The sequence below is a fragment of the Oryctolagus cuniculus genome, chromosome 16 (genome assembly GCF_964237555.1).
Source record: "Oryctolagus cuniculus chromosome 16, mOryCun1.1, whole genome shotgun sequence".
NCBI lineage: Eukaryota > Metazoa > Chordata > Mammalia > Lagomorpha > Leporidae > Oryctolagus > Oryctolagus cuniculus.
The window spans coordinates 37407634-37430875 of NC_091447.1; the positions used below are offsets into that span (position 1 = coordinate 37407634).

At 43.7% G+C, this 23242-nt stretch overlaps 1 protein-coding gene and 1 long non-coding RNA gene across 17 annotated transcripts in view; one reads left to right on the forward strand and one right to left on the reverse strand.

Annotated features, from left to right (window-relative positions):
* The window catches only part of ICA1 (islet cell autoantigen 1), a 158196-nt gene that overhangs the window by 2292 nt on the left and 132662 nt on the right, over positions 1-23242 (forward strand). For 8 of the 16 annotated variants that reach the window (XM_008261686.4, XM_070059792.1, XM_070059788.1 and 5 more), the window contains exons 2-3: positions 17652-17748; positions 20364-20526. In XM_008261686.4, coding sequence (XP_008259908.1) covers positions 17732-17748; positions 20364-20526 — 180 coding nt within the window. In that variant the 5' untranslated portion in view covers positions 17652-17731. Of the gene's footprint in view, positions 1-17651; positions 17749-18682; positions 18840-18972; positions 19090-20363; positions 20527-23242 lie in introns of those variants that run through there. The other 8 variants (XM_051853322.2, XM_070059789.1, XM_051853323.2 and 5 more) reach the window with 5 other exon arrangements.
* On the reverse strand, positions 17622-18570 carry LOC127492679 (uncharacterized). The gene is made up of 2 exons (XR_007922366.2): positions 18163-18570; positions 17622-17784 (listed from the first exon to the last, which is right to left on the reverse strand). It is a non-coding gene; the product is annotated as an uncharacterized lncRNA (long non-coding RNA).

Below are 23242 nucleotides of genomic sequence, written 5' to 3' on the forward strand. Positions count from 1 at the left end.
GATCTCAGATCCAGGAGAGGTTGGGGAATCACAAAGAATTTTCCTCTTTATTGACTGACCTGATGACTGGACGCTAAGGTGGGTGGCAGTGTGTATGATCAGTGTACAGGACACCTGTGTCCTTTGTATTCCGCCTGCATCTTCAGACTTAGGAAACCCATGGTCAAGGATGCCATCTGCATGTGTGTGTCCATGGGAGAATTTTGATAGCTAATTAATGAGCCTTATCCTCACCCCTACAGATGCAACCTCAGCAGAGTTGTTAAACTCAGACTGGTAGTGGAGGTGCGTGCTGCCCATGTTGTCCTTGACTCCCATCCTTCTAGATTTTACACCACAGTCTTAGCCAGCACCATGCAGGAAAACAGAGCACATGCAGGCTTTGGGTCTGGAATGGAACAGGATCAGAACCCCAGCTGCAACAGCTAATTAGCCAGTTGCCCTCCAGCAAGTTCCTTAAGCTTTCCAAGTCACTATTTCATCACTTCCTTATTTATAGAACAGGGCTATGGTAGGCATCGTGGGGTTGTGGTAGGGATTAGAGACAATATATGTGCCATGCTTTGCGCAGTGAACAGGACTCAAGTTGTTGCAAGAAATTTCATTCACATGCTGAGCATATGTGCTCTCTATACGTGCAAAGATGCCGCTGCTTTACTTGTGCTGGGAATGTGTTCCAACTTTGGTTTAGAGTAATTCAAGTGAATTTGTACCAATACTGAGAGCCTGGGCTTTATAGAAGATACTCTGCAGTTGTGGGGGTGCATCTGTGGTCCAGGAACAAAGCAAAGCTAATTTGTTCCAGTGGGGACAGCTCTCCCCCAAGCTCCTGCCACTCAGATGTGGTCCATGGGCCTGCAGCATTGGTTTCCCCTGGGAGCTTGTTAGACGTTCACCCGTCTCCAGGAGACCCCTGAATTCACATCTGCATTTCAACAAGTTCTCCACGTGCACCTTAACGTGTGAGAGGCATTGCTGTAACCTGGTATTTCTCAAACTTCAGTGCCCCAGAGGATCATCTGGGGACTTGTTAAGTGTGGATTCCCAGCCTGGCTTCCCCCATCTGCTGTTCAGCAACAGCTCTTGTAGCTCAGATGCCCTGACTCTGCGCAGTGTGAGAAACGCTGCTCTGAGCTACTCAGCATCATGCTCTCAAATGAACTACTGTGTCTTCCTTAATAAAGCACTCCGGCTAATGTGATCCGATTTGGCATTCCACCCCCGTTAAGATAAATCGGTGTGATAATCCCACATCCATCAGATTAGAAAACTAAGATTACAGGCATGATTTGCCTTAGATAATGCATACAGTAGAACTGCTTTGGACTCAAATCTTAGTTGGCCATGCTTTTATTACTCTAACATCCAACAAATTAGCATGAGTTGTTTCTTTTTTTTTCTTTTTGCTTACTTGTGTGTTGTTGTTGGTTTTGTTTTTTGGCTGTAAATTATTTTCACAAACATCAGTGACTCTCTGTGGGGTAAGAATGACCCTGCACTACAGGGTGTGCTATGCATGCTTTAAAAATGAAGCCTGCCTCCTGTGTGACTATAGGCCAGTGACTGCTGATAATTGATAACTGAGCCTCACTGCAAGGGGGGGGGGGTGATGTCATCTTGCGATGTGGTGAGGGCGAGCAGCTGTGTGAGTGACTCGTAAACCTCAGTGCTAGAGAAGGAGTGCTTCCTTTGTTCATGGTCACTGCTTGTCCCAGTGCAGACCTGGTGAGAGGCGGAGTTTTTAACAAGCTGGCTCCGAATGAGAATTCTCAGTCCCTCCTGCCGAGCCTGAGGGCGTCATTCACCAGGTCTTTGACCAGATCAGACTAGTGAGTCTCTTTGTTGTGTGTGCATGGACCTGTGCTGTGCTAACTACTGGGAATCACATGAGGGAAGCCAGCCTGTAGGATGTTCCGGAGGAATGTCCAGCCTCATAAAGGGAGGAAGTGGGGCCAACTGACAGTCACCTTTCAGTGAGAGCGTGGAGGAGGTGGAGGCCCAGGGCGGAGAGAAGGCAGAGAAAAGGTGAGGTTTGCAGAGGAGTGGCTGTTGAGTTGAGCCTTACAATACCCATAGAAATACAGGTGAATCAGGCTTGAGAGTGGGAGGGAGGTCTCAACAGAGTGCCCACATGTCCAGAGTCCCAGGGTTAAAGGAGAGAGTATTGGCAAGTAGCCCTTGTGTCTGGAGCGTGGCGTACATGCCTGTCACTTATTCTCTGAGTAGCCTTGGGCAAGTCTGGACACCTGTGACTTGGGAGGGTTAACTGCATTAATCAGTGTATTGATTTCAGTTAGTGCTGGATAGATGTGGACATGGCAGAAGTGTTAGTAGACAACAGGAGACTATATTAGAATTATTTGCAGGGGTCAATTTTAATTCTAAATACATGGAATTAAAATAAGGTGACTGAAAAAGTCAACTGAATGCAGTATAGTACTGTGGAGTGGGAAACACAATGTATATGTTCGATGATGGATCCTTGAGTGTGTAGGTCATAGTCATGGTTAACCCTAGGAGTCTCAAGTTGAGAGAAGAAAGGTCTTCGACTGATAGTGACGATATTTATACAAGGAATGACTCCAAAGTATTACAACTGTTTACCGAAAGCACACACATTAAAATCTACTGAATGACTCACCATCATCATAACCGCTCATCCCAATTCTGATTCCCAGCACAGGGCATGGACACCATATTGGAAACCTAATAGCACCGAGACGAGAGCCAGCTCCTGTGAGATGCTCCTCTGGGGCAGAGCATGCTTAGCCGAAGACCGAGGAGCTAGTTGTGATAAATGGGGTCCCCTTTCCTTATTGGGGAGGGGCTTGATAGCTCCCAGGAGTCCAACAACGATGCAGGTTTTGTTGTGCCTAGTGCCATCCAGGCAATGGGTTTGAGAGAGATGAGTTTTATAGAAACAGCTCACTAACCAAACTTCCATCCAGGAGCAGAGCAGAGTGGTTACAAACAGCAGCTCAGGGTCAACAGCAGACTGCAGTTTTCTAGTTGTTAATTTTGAGCAAGTTCCTCGTCATTTCTGAGCATTTTTTCTCATTTGCAGAATGGTCTGATATCACCTTCATAGTGCTGTGGAGATGAGAAGATGGGGTTGAGTGCCTGCTAATCACCCTTTGTCCATCACGTAGTTAGTAAATACCTAAGAGGCAAAGATGAACGTCAGGGTCCTTGCTCAGAGGGCCCTACAGTTTGGCGCAGGAGACACTGGTTGGTATAGTTAGCCCCTTGCAGGAGAGTGAAGGGAGTGCAGTGGGGAAGACAGGAGAGGGAGAGCCTGGAGGAGAGGGGATAGTGGGGCATATGTTGAATAGGGAGAGTCTCTCAGTAAGTTGTATGTTGGCCAGTTGGACAAAGGGGACAGCATTTCTGGTGGAAAGTACCACCTCAAAGTCTTGGAGTGATGTAGCGTATTTACAGAAGCTGTAGCATTCTGAAATGGCCAGAAGGAATAGTTCTGTGTAACGTGTAGTAACGTTTTGGGGGAACGGAGTCACAAGGGGAAGGGGCTGGTGGGCTTCACTAAGCAGCTGTGGGCTGGCAGAGATGCCACCTTCTTGGATCGAGGTGAGAGAATCCTGCAGCAGCCCACGTAGTGGCGTTTCTGTAGTGGCAAGAGAAAGCAATCAGAGCATGTTAAGTAGGAGAGTAGGATGATTTCATTTGCATTTTATGGTAATAGTTCAGACCATGGTAGAAAAGATTGGACTGGGGTAGACACAGGGGTCGTGTTGCCTCTTGTGGCCTCGACTAACTGCTTTTTAGGAGGTGGAAGACAGAGCACTTGAATTCAGGCTGTAAAGGGTAAGAGTGAGGTCCAGCTTACACTTTAGGCCTCTCGCTTGCTTTAGTGCTGGTCATTGGCATAGGGGCTGCAGAAAGAAGAACCATTTAGGAGTGGAGATGGAGAGTTGTTTAGTTTTAGCTGTGTTGAATTTGAGGTGCCTGTGGGACATCCAGGTAAAGAGCACAGTTGGGGATGGAAGTACGGGTCCAGTGTTGAGTGGAGGTGTTAAAGGTGGCGGCTGATGGTGTCCAACAGGTGGCTGATCCCATGGAACCTCATGGAATCACCCGAAGAGAGCAGGTGAGCGGTGCTAGAAAGTGGCCAAAAGTGAAACTTGCAGATCTCTCATATCTGAGATGTGGGTGCAGAGAAAGAAGAGCTAATGAAGAGACCTGGAGTGTGGAGAGAGCTTCCCGGGACACCAAGGACAGGGAGACCTCAGGAAGGAAGCGAGCGCAGTCAACATTCCACAGAGTGAACACTTAGATTGGATCCCCAGGCAGAGGTTTTCTCTGGGATGGGAGAGAAAGTACCCGGACTGAGGGGCTTGGGAGAACTGACCGCACTGAGAAGGAAGAGACGGGGAAAGAGGCCGAGGAATCTGAGCTGAGTGCAGAGGGCAAGGGAAGCCAATTAACATTAACAAAAGGAGGATAATGGAGGGACTGGCGTGGATGGGGCTGACCCGTGGGGACCCTCCGAGGAGACGGTGGTGATGGTCATGGTGTTGGAGAGGTCCAAAGAAGTGAGCCGCAGTGAATGGGGAGTGGAAGCCGTGGGGAGAAGGTGCCCAGTGCAGTGCCAGGGCCACGCTTGCCCACAGTACATGAGAAGGGAGATTGTGCAGGATCGAGCGTCCTCACCCCTATGCCATCTCTTCACTGTTGCCATATGCAGCCCTGGCATCATTGTCAAGGAGGTAAATGTTGCATCTGTGCCAAACCACTCCTTCCTCTCTGCTTCCTGCTTCTGTCTGCTCTGCCCCCTTGACCTGGAGCTCAGTGCCTTTGTGCAGCTTCCTGGTTATTCCACCCGGGCCTGCCCTACCAGGTTCGTGCCCGGAGGCCCTGATCCCCAGCAAAACAACCGGTCCTGTGCTTTACAAGCTTTGGGCTTTGCTGCTATTAATCCCATCAACTTGTCCTCTGAGAAGGTAGACAGATCCTGGAAACAGAATCTTTGATTGGTTCTCAAATCTCACCGACTAGATGGCCCCCATAGGAGGTGGTTCTCTTAGGTGGGCGTCCAGGAGGGTGCAGAGCTTTCCCTTTCTGCTGCCCTCTGCAGCTGCCTTAAAGACCCTCTTCTTGTTCCTGCCTCCCCACCTGAATTCCCTGCTGTTGATGCTTGGTGCATCCATGCCACTTGCAGGGAAAGGAGCTGGGGTGGTTCTTATGCAGGACCGGTGCACAGCAGAGCTGCACACTGGGGTCTGTGTAGCTCCTGAGATGAGGCTCACTCTGTGCCTTGGGACGTTCTTGTCAGTCCTGGGCTTCCGTTCCTTCATTGGAGAAAAGAGCAGGTTGCATTGAACGGCCTGCACATTCTGTCCTAGCTCTCAGTGAGGCAACCCTGTGGGATATTAAGGATTGCACTGATGGTTTCTTTCAGAGGCTTTCTATTGGGAAGTAACCTTAAAGAGAACCTTGTAAACTTAGTGTCTCTCTGTTGACCCTCTGACTGCTGATCTTTTGTTACTTGTAATTTCATAGTAGTAACTGTTACATTCACACTATTGTTGTCTTCTTCCACATGTATGTATTACTAACTGTACATATCTTTATATAAAACTGTATATTCTATTTATAAATAAATGTCTATCAATTTGTGGCTATATTTATATTCAATATTGGAGGAAAAGCAAAGGGAGAGATTGTCTTTATCTTTTCATTTGGATGGTTTTAGACCAGGGAATTTCAATAAGTCCATGGAAAATAGAATTAAAAGGTAAGTTTATTTTGCTGCAAAAAAATTTTGAAAGGTACATAGGGATCTTCAGAAAAGTTCATGGAAAATGTTATGTGCATGGAAAGTTCATGGAAAGTGTTATGAAGAATGTATGAATGGATTTCAAAATTCTTCGCACCAAAATGCAGATCACTTAATTCTGTTTTGCATAAACTTTGCTGTCAAGTGCTCTCATGGTAGCCCACCCGTTATTGTGGACTATCACTTACTGTTTGTATGAATCTATCTTGAAATAAATAGTGCAATCCTGCACACAGATTTGGGCCTTTTAAAAATAACCTACTATAGGGGCCGGTGCTGTGGCTCAGTTGGTTAATCCTCTGCCTGCGGCGCCGGCATCCCATATGGGTGCTGGGTTCTAGTCCTGGTTGCTCCTCTTCCAGTCCAGCTCTCTGCTGTGGCCCGGGAGGGCAGTGGAGGATGGCCCAGGTGCTTGGGCCCCTGCAACTGCATGGGAGACCAGGAGGAAGCACCTGGCTTCTGGCTTCTGATTGGCGTAGCACGCTGGCCATAGCGGCCATTTGGGGAGTGAGCCAATGGAATGAAGACCTTTCGCGCGCGCGTGCTTTCTCTCTCTCTCTCTATAACTACCTATCAAATAAAAAAAAAAAAAAAAGAAAAAAAGCTGAACAAATAAAAAGTAAAAGAAAAGGACCCTAAGGACCCTAGCTGACTAGAAAATAGGCAAGGGTTGTAAACAATGATCACATGAAAGATACATTCATTCGTGTAAATTTGTAAATAGTCACTAAATCATTAAAACTAGAGTAGTACTTGGAGTACATAATTCTTTACAGTTTGACAAAAACTTTAGACGAAGTTTGACAAAGCATTATTTGCAGCAAAACTGACATCATAGGCATTTCTTTTTTGTTTTAATTTTTTGATATTTTAAAATGTTAGTTCCCACCTACAAAGGAGAACATGCAGTACCTGTCTTTCCATGCCCAGCTTATCTCACTGGACGTGATGTCCTCCAATTCTACCATTTTCTTACAAATGGTAGCATCATCATCCTTTTTCATTGTTTAACAATATTCTAGTATGTGTGTGTGTGTGTGTATGTGCGTGTATGCATAAATACACATATGTATACACACACGTATCCTTTTTTCTTACCCATTCATCTGATGAAGGACACTTGGTTGATTCCACATTTAGGCTAGTGTGAACAGTGCTGCTATAAACATTGTGGTGCTGGTATCTCTTCAATACAATGTGTTCATGTCTCTTTGGTATATTCCCAGGAGTAGAATTGTTAGATCATATAGAAAGTATTTCCAGTTTTATAAGAACTCTCCATACAGTTTCCCACAGTGGTTGCACTAATTTACATTCCCACTAACAGTGTATAAGTGTTCCCCTTTCTCCACATCCTTGCCAACATTTGTTGCTGTCTTTTGGATGATAGTCATTCTGACATTCTCATTATTGTTAAGATTTGCATTTCCCTGATGCTTAGTGATATTGAGAATTTTTTCATATATTTTTTGGCCATTTGTGTTCTTTTGAGAATCATCTGTTCAGGTCCTTTTCTCATTTCTTAACTGGACTGATTATTTTCAGATGAATTTTTTGAGATGCAAAGATGTTATTTCTGTAATGGTATCTTAGGCAAAATGACCATCAGAGATTCTGGACAGAAATAAATGCTTAAAGGTTCTGTATCTAGTATAGAGTTTTGGTGACCTAAGTTATGGTATTAATTTCTTAAGTTTGTGTATTTCCTTAGTGTCTTAGATCAAAGTTGGTCAACAAAACTACAATGGCAGTCACATTGTAATTTAACACCTCTAGCATAAATTGAGTATCCCTAATCTGAAAATCTGAAAGGCTGGACAATATAAAATTTTTTGAATGCCAATATAGCATTTCTTGTCTTAAACATTTAAGAAATGGATACTCAACCCATACTAATAAAACATTTTTAGTTTAAAAAGCTTACAGAAGAAGTTAACTTGATAATATATTTTATTTAATCCAATATAGCCAAAATGTCAATATAAAATATAAAAAGAAATATTTAAACATAAAATGTAATCAAATATAAAATAAGAACCATAACAGATTTGTATATAAAGCACAAATGTGATAATAGAATTTAAATATAGATAAGTCTATCAATAGGAATACAAATAATTTGCATAAATATAAATAAACTGTAGATTTACTAATGAAACTTTTTCTAAAGTGCTAAGTCTTCAAAGTCCAATGTTAAATTTGGGCACATCTGAATTCAGACTAGCCATATTGCAAATGCTCTATAGCTACATGGGACTAGTGGCTGCTATATTGGACAGCATAGCTGTAGATGATAAAGTTAATTTAGATTATTCTAACATAAAAAGGTTAAGTTGATGTCATTCTTTAAAGTAACATTCATAAGAGGCTTCCAAGTTGTATAGTTGGCTCCCCATTGAAATATGCAAGGTTACCATTTAGTCTTTCATTTAATGATGCTGTGTGCTGACATGGGCCAAGACAGGATTCCTTTACAGAAAGGATGTCGTCATTCTCCACCCTTGGAAGTTACCCTTTTACAGAAAAGACCACCATAAATGTGGATTAAAATCTGTATGCTGAGTTTGAATTGGCTTTTGAAAGTTATATAAGTCACTTGAATAAAATCCAGGTGAATATGATTTCTACAAACGGACTTTTAAAAACTATGCTTTTCTTTAGGATGGCAGCCCATTTGTTCCATTTCTAGTCTTCCAGTCCATTTTATATGATTTGGTCTTGTAGATTTTCCTTTCAGGTTTGCTTGTAAAGGCCAGCTTTTTTGTTACTGTTGCCATGCTCTTTGCTGTTACACGGACTTCATCATCGCTCATGGTTTGAAAGCAGGAGAAAGAGGAACAAGACCCAGACTACACTCTGAGTAGACAGTTTGAGTTTTGTGCTTGACTTTGTTTTGTGGGGATATGATATTTTTAAGTAACAGTAATGTTGAAAAGAAGAACATTGGAGACTAGCTTGACTTCTTTTTTCACTTTCTTTTGTTTTTGTTTTTGTTTTGAGAGTCTCTTGAAACAGGTGAAGAGGCTGAGGAGGGCAGGGCTGAAGGTGTTTCAATCCCACCATTCCTCCCTGTGTTTTGACCTTTAGCCTGATCCTGGACAAGCTGCTCCATTTGTAGGACCCCCAGTTAACTCATCTTTAAAGAGGAAGATGTTGTGTTAATTCCCTCATTCCCAAGGATATACAATAATTAAAATTGGTTTTATAGTTTGACTGAGGGCACAGTGACGTTGGATAGGTGTAGGGATGTGGAGAAAGCACAAGTCTGTGGCATTGTTATAGCTTTTCCGCTTTCATTTACATTAAGAATCACGTTGAGAGATGTTAAAATATTTACTGGAGGAATGTGGTTTTCAATAGTTTTAGAGAGTCCTAAGCTTGCATAAGGCCTGCATATAACACATCAGTTCATGTGAAATGTAAATAAAATGATCGCTTGAGAATATGCCAGGACCCTCAATTCAGGAACAGGAAATACAGACGTCAACAGTAACTTGCATCTGTAGGGTTAAAAAAAACCTCATTCATCTGATATCTGCCTTAAGTAAGGTCAGAATTCTTTTAAAATTTCTGACTCACAAAATATCAGCATGATCCTGCTTTGGATTTACTTATGAACTTATGATATGTCAAAACTCATTTTCAGGAGATACAAAACCAGCAACAGAATCCATTTCAATTCTATAGAATGCTCAAGTAGTCATAACCTTATCAATACTGAAAGGAAAAGCTGTGTAGCATAGGACAACACCCATAGAAAACTGGTCAAAATCATGTTCCTTGAGTGCTGAGCTGTGAGAAGATGGGAACTAATTCAGTGACCTGCTGTCTGACGGACTCCCTTTCCCAGCTGTTGAACACCACTTGATGACTACAGCTGATTGTGCCTGGAGGAACTGATCCATTTTCATCACCATTTCTACTGAAACTATGTTAATATTTATACTTAAAACACACTTGCTTCTCTTCATAAGAGATTATAAAAATCATTATTGACATAAGAAAAAGTGACCAGAGAGAAACATGTAGGGAAAAAGGTAAAAACCTGCCTTTCCCAAAAGTAACGTGCGGGCATTCAGTTATTTTTACCTTGGTACCTAGCATTTCTGACTCATTTGGATTCTGCTGGTCGTAAGGCAAGGTTAGGAGCCTGGCTCTGAAACTAATTGCCTTTGCATTTCCTTAGTCGCCTTTTTGGATTACAGTTCCCCATTTCCAAAGGAAGGGGGCTTCATTCAATTGTTTCTCGCCTCCTCTAGGCTCCCAACTCTTTTTTTTTTTTTTTTTTTTGACAGGCAGAGTTAGAGAAAGAGAGACAAAGGTCTTAGCAGAGTTAGAGAGAGAAAGAGAGACAAAGGTCTTCCTTTTCTGTTGGTTCACCCCAAGTGGCCACTACAGCCGGCGCGTTGCGTCGATCCGAAGCCAGGAACCAGGTGCTTCTTCCTGGTCTCCCATGCAGGTGCAGGGCCCACTTGGGCCATCCTCCACTGCCCTCCCAGACCACAGCAGAGAGCTGGCCTGGAAGAGGAGCAACTGGGACAGAACTGGCACCCCAACTGGGACTAGAACCCGGGGTGCTGGCACCGCAGGTGGAAGATTAGCCTAGTGAGCCACGGTGCCGGCCAGGCTCCCAACTGTTGACTTAGATTCACCCTGAAATCACATTCCAGAAAAATAAAGCCACAGACCTGTGTCATTTCAGCTTGTGGCAAGGAAATGGCCAAGCAAATAAACTGAGTAGGAGCCCCACGTTTCCTCTTTTCTGCAGAAAAGTTAACCACGTTTGAATTTTATGAAGTTATTGCCTGGACTCTAAGTTTCAGTTATGAACAAGACACAAAACCAGTCGTGTTTCCAGATGTTGAATTCATGGGAAGATGGAATAAGGAGAAAATTATTAAGTGTTATGCAGTTGGAAGCTAAATCTGAGAGCCGACATCCCGCAGCCTCCCAACATTTGCGATACGTGGTCAGAAGACAAACTGGCCAAGATGGCACAAAAAAGATGCTTGTGGAATGAGAAAGAACATTGTCAGCCTTCAAGTAGCTACTGAGTGGCACGTGGTGCCTTCCCATAATGGCCCCTGTGTTCATCCAGTCACAGATAGGACTGTTGTCTATATGGCCAGCAGTTGTGCTGTGGAAGAATGTGTGCACTGCTTTCTCTCCATCTCAAACAGCAGCCCTACCCCCACCCCCAGCACACACACGTCCCCACCCTTTGCTTGAGCAACTGCTAGGGGCCATGTAGGGGGCCCGCTCTGTGGCTCCTCTGTGTCGCTCTTGCCCTGGGCACTTTCTTCTGTCAGGGCACACGTAGCATTCCCTGACTGCAGATTGTGTTCTCCAGTTACATACCAGTGGCCCCCAAATTCTGCAGCATGTGGGATCTGTAATTTTACTGAGATTTAATTGAAAAGAGTTACTCTGCATTCCACGGCTTATCAGAAGCCATTGCTTGCGAGTTCCTTCCACTCTGTGTTCCGTGAAGAAACACGACTGCCAAATTGTTGACAAGGCAGTGATACTAACACCCCTGCCGTCTTTGCGTGTAGGAACGGGAGCAGGTTTGCACCTTAGGGTCCGTGCGTGTGGTGCTGAGAAGCTGGGGTGTGGGCAGGAGTGGTTTCTCTGTGGCTTGGTTCTAACATACCACTCTGTCCCCACGTCACTGAGACTCTTCTGTAGAATTCTCACAGGAAATAAAGGCGGCCTACTTCCCAATGTGTGCAAAATGCTGGTGTGCACGCAGGAATGAAGAGCTCGAAGGTAGTGGTGATTGTTACCTAGAAAGCGGAATTTTTGAATAAATCAGGTCTGCGATTCCAGGGACTCCACCATATGCTCAGCACAGACACAAGAAAAGAATTCTGGACTCAGGTTCAGCCAGAGCTGCAACTAGCAGCAAACCCACTCACGGAGGGAAAGAAAATTCACCACTGAAAGGGACGTTAATCTGAGAATTAAACTTTACATAGGAAATGTGATACGCTTAGGAAATGCGATACAAGAGAAAGCCACTTGCCTATGCAAATACTTCTGTGGGTCCAGAGAGTGCTGATACGGCGAGATGACAACTGATCTTACCTTTACTATGAGTAGGCCTGGGCTCAGGAATTTTGGATTCTTTGCATAATTCAAATACAATCAGAGATGCCATCAGCTAACTCCCCTGTTTCACAAAAGCTCACAGAAAAGAGTTCTAGAACAGTACAAGTGTTGTAGCAGCTCGAGCCCGCCTGTATGGATTGAGAATACTTTTCCATATGACATTTCCAGGGCAAACCCAATATCAGGGGTCGAGGCAGCCAGGGGCAGACTGGCTCCTCTGCTTTGTAGCATTGAATCAAACCAGGCCTGCTTTGACATTCTATGAACCTTAGAGTACAGGGAAAAAACTTTGGCTCGTATCCAAGCTTCCAGGCTGTCTGGGTTTTTCAAAGTGGCTTTTCAATGATTCTGGGTTATTGCAGACTTTTGCTCATCCAAATAGGGGAACAGAATTGAAGGCTCAAGCACAGCAAACAAATATGGGGAGGAAAGATGAGAATAGTTGTTGCACAGGATCCAGTGCAGAATCTGACCCAGCGCATCCTTCCTCTGTGTTCTCAGTTGTCCCTGCAAGACAATGTCGTCTCAACCATATGGGTACCCCTGAGAACAGCTGTGGTTTTAAAGCCTGGCCTTGGACCGTGAGGGGAACATACTGCAGCTCTGTCAGGGTGCAGCCTGGGAAAGTCTGAGGCCGTGGTCTTCCTGACACTTAGGGAGTTAGTGCTGACCTTAGCACAGCCCCACCTCTGAACCTTTTGCTTCTGCCCTAGACATAGAGCCTGCTCCTTGCTAACCCATTCCTACCCCACCCCACCCCCAAGGCTGTTATGTCAAAATGGGAAATTTATTTTCCTTGATTCTTAGCCCCTTCTTCTTTGAGCACATCTTGATTATCATTGGGCCAACTGCTTTGTCTTCCTCAAGGAGACTGCATTGAATTGTGAAACACACTCAAGTGGTCAGGTTGCGCTGAATGGGACAACATGAGGGCTTTTGCCTTTCTTATCACAGCAATGGAGGCCACAAGCAAGTTGATACTTGCTTTCCTTTGCATATCTCCCAAAGTAAGTCGGCCACAAGTGAAACTTTAGGAAGTCGTCTCTAGGCCATTAAACTGGAGGCATGACACCATTCATGTTGGGCTTGTTTCCTTGTGACAGAAGGAAAAAAATAGCATTCTTTGCAGAATTATTAATCGTAGACTTTAATCCATTTTACAGGGGAAAGGATGTTTTATAGTAGAATTGACAAGTCTAGAATTTTTTTAAGGTCTTGTGTTTGTCCCTTGTAAATTTCAAGTCTCCTGATCCTATAAGTCATGCTTGCATATCTGTCTCTAAGCTACACCTCTACTGTCCAATACTCTAGCAACCCTGTTGGTTACTGAGTACTAATGTGGATAATCTGAATTGAGATTTACTGTGAGTATACAATATACACAAAAATATGAATTAAAATAAATGAGTATTAAAATATTTACATATTTTAAAGGCAGAGTAACAGAGATGGAAGATTAAGAGATGGAGATTAAGAGAGAGGAAGAGAGAGATCTTCCATCCTCTGGTTCATTCCCCAGATGGCTGCAACATCCTGGGCTGGGCCAGGCCAGGAGCCAGGAACTCCATCTGGGTTTCCCACATGGGTTGAAAGAGCCCCCAGCACTTGAGCCATTGTGCACTGCCTGCCTTCCCAGACACATTTGCAGGAGGCTAGATCAGAAGCAGAGCAGCTGGGTCTCAAACCAGCATGCTGATACGAGATGCTGGTGCCATGAACAGCAGCCTAAGCTGTGCCATCATGCTGGTCCCCATTAGTGATTTTTATATTGATTACAAGCAGAAATATATTTTAGATATGTTGTTTTTAAAATGCACTATTAATTTTTACTATTTCTTTTTCATGGCTATTAGGTCATTTGAAGTTCCACATGTGACTCATGTATATTTCCATCAGAGGGAACTGATGGAGGCTGTGGTTTCTTGAGGCCAGGCACAGTGTCTGGCACATGTTAATTCAGTGCTCAATTCATTTAAGCTCAACAATTCAGTTTCTAATGGAGTATTAGTCAACCTTAAAAGAAGGAAATTCTGTCATATACTACACAGCGTAGATGAACCTTGAAGACATTATGCTAAGTGAAGTAAGCCCATCACAAAAACACAAATACTTCCTGATTCCGTTTGCACAAGGTATCTGAAGTTGTCTCAGAAAGTGGAATGGTGACTGTGAAGGGCTCATAGGAGGGAGAACCAGGGGATTGTTCATTGGACATAATTTCAATCATTCAAGATTAACAAGTTGTAAAAATCTCTTGTATACTTACAACAAGGTATAGTTAGCAGTGTACCATAAACTAAAGATGGCTGACAGTAAACATGTGTTTTTCTATACTAAAAATCGATCAAAAGTACCAACTATTCTAATAGTCTGTTGTAAAATTGAACTTGAAGGGAAGTATGTAATAATTTGATGTCCTTTGAGTACGTCTTTGTATGAATGATTTTGTTGGGAGCTTTGAGCTAAGTAACATAAATGTGTGCTTGCAGAGAAGCCGTGTGGGTGGTAAAAGGGCTGGGGCCTGAGACCTCTCCCTGATTGCACTGCGTGGAGGTCAGAGCTTCCTCTCTCTCAATGTCATTTCCAAAGCAACCTGACCGGATACTTGGAAGCCTGCTTGAGAGAAAGGGAGGTATGGGTTCCAGGATGCTCTCCCTTCAGAGGCATCCAGATATGCTTGGAAAATTCCTTCCTTTCCCTGGAATTTCAACACCTCAGTTTTGTTCTGATAAGACTTTAAAAAACAAAACAAAACAAAAAACCAGGGCTGGCGCTGTGGCATAGCTGGTATCCCATATGGGCACTGGTTTGAATCCTGGCTGCTCCACTTCCAATCCAGCTCTCCGCTGTGGCGAGGGAAAGCAGTGGCAGATGGCCCAAGTCCTTGGGCCTCTGCACCTGTGTGGGAGATGCGGAGGCTGCTGGCTCCTGGCTTCGGATCTCTGCAGAACCAGCTGTTGCGGCCATCTGGGGAGTGAACCAGCAGATGGAAGAAATTGCTCTCTCTCTCTGCTTCTCCTTCTCTCTCTGTGTAACTCTGAATTTCAAATAAATAAATCTAAATAAACAACAACAACAAAAAAAAACCAAGGGAATTGCTAGGGATTCGAGGAGTCCTGGTGTCCAGGACCCTCTCTGAGATGGGGTGGGGGGAGATTTTGTAGAGGGGCCAGAATCAGCCCTCATATGCTGAACACTTGATCTGGTAGCCACCAGAGGTTCTGGGTCTGGTCAGAGTCCCTTACATGGGTAGTGAGTTCTTCATTTTTTATTTTGGAAAGATTTTATTTATTTCTTTTTTTTAAACTTTTATTTAATGAATATAAATTTCCAAAGTACAGAATATGGATTACAATGGCTTCCCCCCCATAACGTCCCTCCCACCCACAACCCTCCCCTCTCCCACTCCATCTCCCCTTCCATTCACATCAAGATTCATTTTCGTTTCTCTTTATATACAGAAGATCAGTTTAGCATACATTAAGTAAAGATTTCAACAGTTTGCTCCCACACAGAAACATAAAGTGAAAAATACTGTTTGAGTACTAGTTATAGCATTAAATCTCAATGTACAGCACTCTAAGGACAAAGATCCTACATGAGGAGTAAGTGCACAGTGACTCCTGTTGTTGACTTAACAAATTGACACTCTTATTTATGGCATCAGTAATCACCCTAGGCTCTTGTCATGAGCTGCCAAGGCTATGGAAGCCCCCTGAGTTCACTGACTCTGATAATTTTTAGACAAGGCCATGGTCAAGGTGGAAGTTCTCTCCTCCCTTGAGAGAAAGGTACCTCCTTCTTTGATGACCCTTTCTTTCCACTGGGATCTCACTCGCGGAGATCTTTCATTTAGGTTTTTTTTTTTTTTTTTTTTTTTTTTTTTTTTTTTTTCCCCAGAGTGTCTTGGCTTTCCATGCCTGAAAAACTCTCATGGGCTTTTCAGCCGGATCCTCATGCCTTAAGGGCTGATTCTGAGGCCAGAGTGCTGTTTAGGACATCTGCCATTCTATGAGTCTGCTGTGTATCTCACTTCCCATGTTGGATCGTTCTCTCCCTTTTTTATTCTATCAGTTAGTATTTGCAGACACTATTCTTGTTTATGTGATCCCTTTGGCTCTTAGTCCTATCATTATGATCAATTGTGAACAGAAATTGATCACTGGGACTAGTGAGATGGCATTGGTACATGCCACCTTGATGGGATTGAATTGGAATCCCCTGGTATGTTTCTAACTCTACCGTTTGAGGTAAGTCAGCTTGAGATTTTATTTATTTCTTTCAGATGCAGAGTTAGAGAGGGAGAGACAGAAATGTCTTCTGTCCACTGGTTCACCCCTGCCCCCATGGCTGCAATAGCCAGAGCTGAGCTGATCCGGAGCCAGGAGCTTTTTTTGGGTCTCCCACGTGGCTGCAGGGACCCAAGCACTTGGGCTGTCTTCCACTGCTTTGCCTGGCCATAGCAGAGAGCTGGATAGGAAGAGGAGCAGCCAGGATACAAACTGGTGCTGCAGATGGAGGCTTAGCCCACTGGCGCCACAGCGCCTGCCCCGAGCTCTCCTTCTTTCCAATAATTGCAAGGCAGGTGTAGTCTAATGCTATGGTGGGCTGGCTGGCTCTTCCCCTGGGATTGGGCAGCTTCCAGAAACGGAGCAAACAGAATGAGGACAGATGATGATTGTTTACAGACCTTGCCTCTACTGTTGAGAGACAGTGTTTTTTTCTTCACACTGTTTGTTGAACTTAGTGTAGGGTTAACCTTACAAGTATTAAGTAAAGTGAAAATAGATGTTTGTAAAAATTAAGAGTGGGGGCCGGCGCCGTGGCTCAATAGGCTAATCCTCCGCCTTGCGGTGCTGGCACACCGGGTTCTAGTCCTGGTTGCCCCTCTTCCAGGCCAGCTCTCTGCTGTGGCCAGGGAGTGCAGTGGAGGATGGCCCACGTACTTGGGCCCTGCACCCCATGGGAGACCAGGAGAAGTACCTGGCTCCTGCCATTGGATCAGCGTGGTGCGCCGGCCGCGGCGGTCATTGGAGGGTGAACCAACGGCAAAGGAAGACCTTTCTCTCTGTCACTCTCTCTCACTGTCCACTCTGCCTGTCAACAACAAAAAAAAAAGAGTGGGAATAGGAGGAGGAGAAAGAAGGGTTGGAGCATGGGCAGGTGAGAGGGAGGGTAGGGTGAGAAGTATCACTATGTTCCTAAATCCGTACAATTGAAATATATGACACTTGTATTTTAAATAAAATTTTTAAAAAAGGCTCTGTGACTCCTCTGTTTACTAAGGAGGTGGATGTACAGCTCATGGCTGGTGAATGTCACACGTTTTTCTTCCTCTGCACTCTTCTTGCTGCCCAGTTCTACCCTCCCATCCTCCCCTGCAGTGGGATAAGGATTTCTGAAGAATGCTGAACACTGAATTTCTTTATACCCTCATCGTAGAATATTCTGATGCATCAGTATTTGGTACTGTTTTGCATGTTTTAAAAATTCATCTAAATGGCATCGTATTTTATATCGTCATTTGCAGCCTACTTATTTTACTCAGCCTGTACTTCAACTTTATTTGGGATATTTCATCCAGTGTTATTTAACTCTTCTAAACAGTGATGTGCAGCATTACTGTATAATAGAGTTTCGTTCCTAAAATGCAGCTAGAAATGGCTTAGATGGAACATTTTTATATGTGTCAAATTAATGTATAATTGTAACATAGTAACTATTACATGAATTTGTTTTATTTCAGGTTTAATGTAACATACCCTCTCATGCTTCATCCTGCTCCTTCTCCCCAAATCATCAACAGTAGAAAAAGAGGAGGAAGACATGTCAGGACACAAATGGTAAGTAATCCATGATCTTTTCTCAACAGGAAGAGGCTAGTAAAAGTGAAAAATATGTAGTTTATGATTAATAAATTTCTACTGAATGGAAAAATCAAGACACATTAGCAGTAAATAACCTGTTAGTCCCTCTCTGATGTTAGGTATAACCACATTCAGTATATCTACTAATGATGCTGTGAAAACAAGAAATATTATAAATTGTATTTAATGTGTTTCAAGAAATTCACTTATGTGTAACTTTTGTCTGGGGAATCTAATGATGGTTTTTCTCCCCACTGTTTTCTCTAACGTAATGAGTTGATGCATTTTTATTACTACCTTATTCATAGCTTATGCCATTAGAGATAGGAGGAAGTTTTATGTAGGGCAACTGTAAAGTCAGGAATGACTCTGCAGCCACACAGTACTCACGCTTGTTGATTTGTAGTTGACTTCAGTCATTGTGGACATTCAGAAGCCAGTTGTGCAGTGTTAGTGCTGACTTTCATATCCCTACAACACTCCCAGGCTGCAGGGGAAGCTTCGTCTGAGTCCTAGAGCTCTTCAGGTCATCTTCCTGAACCTTTTCCCCACCAGCAAGCATGTCCTTGTCAAATTCATTTTTTTCAGATATACAGTAAAATATAATAACGACTATGCTTTCCAACCCTCCCCTCTCAGTGGAGAAGCAACCGGCCCAAGTTCCCTGTAATATCACATGTCAGACTCCAAAAGAATTTTTGTGTGTCTTACACCATTAATGCCTTTAAAAAGTAATTAATAAACAGCCAAGGGGTTTAATCACCCAAGTATCCCCATTTGACAGTTATCTAAGAGTTGTCGGACTTTTCTTTTAAATGGTTCCATCTTGCCTCATTATGACAATGGCCTGTCTCTATCTTTAGAGCCTTATAATGGCTGTTGTAGCCCAGCAACAGGCTCAGGGATATCCTGGCAACAGGCTCAGGGAAGTAGGTACTGACTTGAGAGACCAGAAGCCCCAAGCAGGCTCTCTCCCAGACTCTGTCTCCCTTTTACTCCACAGCTTGATGGCGAAATGAAGGAGCTACAGGAGTGCATTGAAATGAGTGCTGGATTGGCGTTGAGAGGTCTGGAGTTTAATCCTGTGTGACTTAGGGCAACGTTCTTAATGTTTGGAAACCTGAGACTCCTTATTTGTTAAATGACAGGGGGTAGGAGGTATACAGTAGGCATCTCAAGTCTCTCCCTTTCTCCATATAGAATCTGTTGGTGTTAATCCATGAACTTCGGATTTAAAAAAAGATGCAGTACAAAGAAGACCCTCCTATGCCTCACTCTTGAGAACCTAATTGCCCTGAAATAACTGTAGTCTTTGAGGTTTGTGTGTCCTGTAGATTTTTCTTAGTATAAATACTAAGTAGACTTTCCTCTCATGTGAACTCATAATTTCTAAGCAATGCAGAAAAGATATACAGTAGACTATGTATTTGTGCTGCTCTCTCCAACAATGACCATTATTAAATAAGTCCTGTGAGTAGCTTTCTAGCATCTTAGGAATAGATGTGTAAATTGAACGTTATAAACTTAATGACATTGAAAATGAAGGGAAGAATAACTCATCAAGTTTTAAGACAGCCGTATTTTGATATAGTTGTGTAAAAGGCTCATGTTTTAGAACACAAGTCTGGCCAATGTTGAGTGGTGATGGGCACATGACTGGATGCCCCATGTGGGATTTGCAGTGGTAACTCCAGAGTGGAGGGAGAAGGAGAACTCCAGACAGCAGGGCCGGAGAGGTGCGCCCGCAGCAAACTTACCATCTGTGGTTGAGGTGCTCGGGTCACTCTTAGAGAAGTCCACTTCATTCTCCGTTTCATGTCTAACTTCTGTGTGTACTTGGTGATTCGCTCTTCACTAAGGATGGCCTCTTATCTCTATTTTAAGTATTTATGTTGAAACATTTAAAGTTTTTAACATCAGAAACCTGTTATCGATTGAGAGTTGTCTGATTGCAGTAAGAACACAGTGTGGGATCTACTCAAGTTTTCAGTGCACAGAGCAGTGTTGTTAACCGTAAGCACTGTGTTGTATGGCAGGTTTCTAGGACTTAAGGTTGCATAGCTGAAACTTTGTTCCCATTAAGGAGCAACTCCCCATTTCCCCTAACCTCGCACCTCTGAGAGCCACCATTCTACGCTCCAATTCCATCAGTCTCTTTTAGATGCCTCTGTAACAGATTTTACCAAGCTGTTTCCCAGCCCCTTGTCTCTACTTTGCTGCCAGCCTGTCAGTGTGGGCCATGTGCAGTATGGATGCATGTTCACGGCCAACTTTATCTTATCTGACTCCCTGGGGATCTCAGGCTGGTCACCACACCTGTCGTGTTCTCACTTTCTCTACTTCTAACAACCTGTTGACACTTAAATTCTCTGCTGAATTTCTCACTTTTCTGAGGAGCAATGGAATGTCCTCACTCTAACTTTTAAGGTTTTAGAGTAAGTTGGTATAATGACCATGTAAGAAAGCACTTACATGTTTATGAATGTTGATGATGTAAATGGAAAATAGGTTTAGATAAATACTTTCACACCAAATCATGGTGATCATAGGAAAGTCAGCAGTAAAATAGCTCTTTGATTATTTCTTTGCAGTTATTCGTGGGATTTCCAGGATCGATATGTTCAGGATAAATCAGTGGTAAATAAGATGCAGCAGAAATATTGGGAGACGAAGCAGGCTTTCATCAAAGCCACAGGGAAGAAGGAAGATGAGCATGTTGTCGCCTCTGATGCAGACCTGGACGCCAAACTAGAGGTGAGATCTTTATTCTCAACCCCAATGCAGCCACTTTGCTGCACTTCATTTGGAAATGAGCAAAATCTAGCATCATATCCATGCAATTCCAGCATATTTTTTGAAGCCTACACATTCTCAAATAATGACCAGCATGCATCAGTAACTTTTTTTTTCCCCAAACACTTAGTTGGGTTGCATGGCATGTGGTAAATTCTCAGTAATTGTTGATTGAAGGAAAATAATACATCCCTAGAGCTGGTGCTGAGATCTCAGGAATCAGCATTGAAACTGTTTCAGAAGACTAGGCTTAAGCAAATGTTTACTTAAAAAAAGACATAGTTAAATTATCTTGGAAAGTAGAGTCCAATATGGTTGATACTGAAGTGTAGAAAATTGTACAATGAATTAACTCAGATGTTTCGTCAGAACAGTTAGTAATACAGTAAGCTGCATTTGTATCTGGTTGATCTAGAGTGTTGATACAACTGGTGGAAGGTCCCCTAACCCCTGACTTGATGGACATTTCATCCGATAGTTTAGATCTAAATTTTGAAAGTGTAATTATCACTTCCTGTAGAATAAGGCACCGAGGGGATTAATGGTTTGGTAAGAATTCCAAATGATCTCAAAGTTTAATCTGTAAACTAAAGTTAATGAGCTGAACATTTAATGTGGCTAAAAGAAAAAGTTCAGGCTCTCCCAGAAGGATGGGCAGGGCAGTGGGAGCCATGATTACCCTGGACCAGAGAGGGGAAATGAGACGACCTCACTGCCAAGGAAGGGCTCCCGTTCTGTTCATCCGAGGATGGAACCGGAGCCAGGAAGAACTTGCTAGTGCTTAGACTGCCCAGTGAGAGATGGGCTGCCGTGGAGACCTGTGGGTGCCCTGCCTGATCAGGTAGAGCTGGGCTGCTTTCCACCAACTACCTGTTAAAACCATGGGAGAACTACCTAATTTCTCTTATCCTTGTTTTCTTATTGTAACTGGTATGAAGATTAAATTATGCCATTTGGCAATGGGGAGTGTTTATTGAGTGCTTATTATGTCTAGGAGGCCATGAAGAACACCTTCCATACATCATCTCTAATACCTAGCAAAGCTCCTCACTTAGCTGGCCCCTGCCTCCTCTTTCCAGCAACACTTACCCTACTTATCCTGTCCTTGCCTCTCGGTTCGTGTCTTAGCCTAAGGCCACTCTGAAAAGCCTTCCCTGAATATGCTATTTAAGGTTCCTGCCTACGCAACCCCCTCACACCACCCCTGCTCACTGCCTAACATGGCCTTGTTTAGTTTTACTGATGGTACTCATTGTCTTAACTGTTGACTTGTTTTCCTGTCTTCCCTGTACTATAAGGTCAAATTCCACGTTAGCTTTATTTACCACTGTATCCCCAACCAGACACACCATACGCATTCAGTAGGTACTAACTGGAAAAGTACACATGATGGTACAATCCATGTTGGTTCTCAACCATTTCCTTCTTTCTGTAATGGGAAATTTTGAAATTGAAGCTGGATTTGACAAGGGTGTTCCGAAAGAGTTTCCTGCGATGGGGAAAGATAGAACCTAGAAGCATTTGTTCTTTCTTTTGTATTCTAAATGCAGTTTAAATTATTATAAGTTATACATGCTCCTTACATCTCTAAGCTTTCTTCTTAACAACCTCGTCAACATAAGAATTATTTGAAACAATTTAATTTGTGACTTACTAGTACATTGAACATATTTCTTTTTTTTTCTTTCTTTTTTTTTTAATTTTTTTGACAGGCAGAGTGGACAGTGAGAGAGAGAGACAGAGAGAAAGGTCCTCCTTTGCCGTTGGTTCACCCTCCAATGGCCGCTGCGGCCGGCGCGCTGCGGCCGGCGCACCGCGCTGATCCGATGGCAGGAGCCAGGAGCCAGGAGCCAGGTACTTCTCCTGGTCTCCCATAGGGTGCAGGGCCCAAGCACCTGGGCCATCCTCCACTGCACTCCCTGGCCACAGCAGAGAGCTGGCCTGGAAGAGGGGCAACCGGGACAGAATCCGGCGCCCCAACCGGGACTAGAACCCGGTGTGCCGGCGCCACTAGGCGGAGGATTAGCCTAGTGAGCCACGGCGCCGGCCACATTGAACATATTTCTATGTAGCCTCTTGCAGCAACACTGTTACTGAGTTGTACTTTGATCAAATAGCCGCTGTCCTAGGCCCATGGCGTGTAAAGGACTTAGCTGTGATTCTTGATTTTACAAATGATAAGGTTTCTGTGGCAGACATGCTAACACTGATGACGACATGTATAAAGAGAGTGGCTTCCATCAGTGAAAAATACAAAAATGATGTGCAAACCGTGTGGATGTGTTCTGACATGGAGATATCCCAAGGAGGCTGGCTGGTGCACTGAGAACGTTTGTCCTGCTGCCACAGAAAACTTGTGTGCCAAGTTAGAATAGCTGGATTCTGTTGCAGCCTGTCAGGAAGTTAATATAGAAATGGTGTGCTAGGTTTTAATAGTTGTCTATGTAGCTTGTTAATGCCATCATTTTCTCAAAAACCAGCCCCACAGTCAAGAGCCAGCACAGTAGACCTATGGTGGCAAAGTCGTTCAGTGGCTGCCGGGGACAGGGTGGGCTGACCCCAGGGACAGGGTGGGCTGACCCCATGGTGGAAATGTTTATCTTGTGGTTATGTGAGAGTGCACAGTTGTGGAAACCCATGGGACTGAACACTCCAGAGCTGTGTAATTATTGCAGTT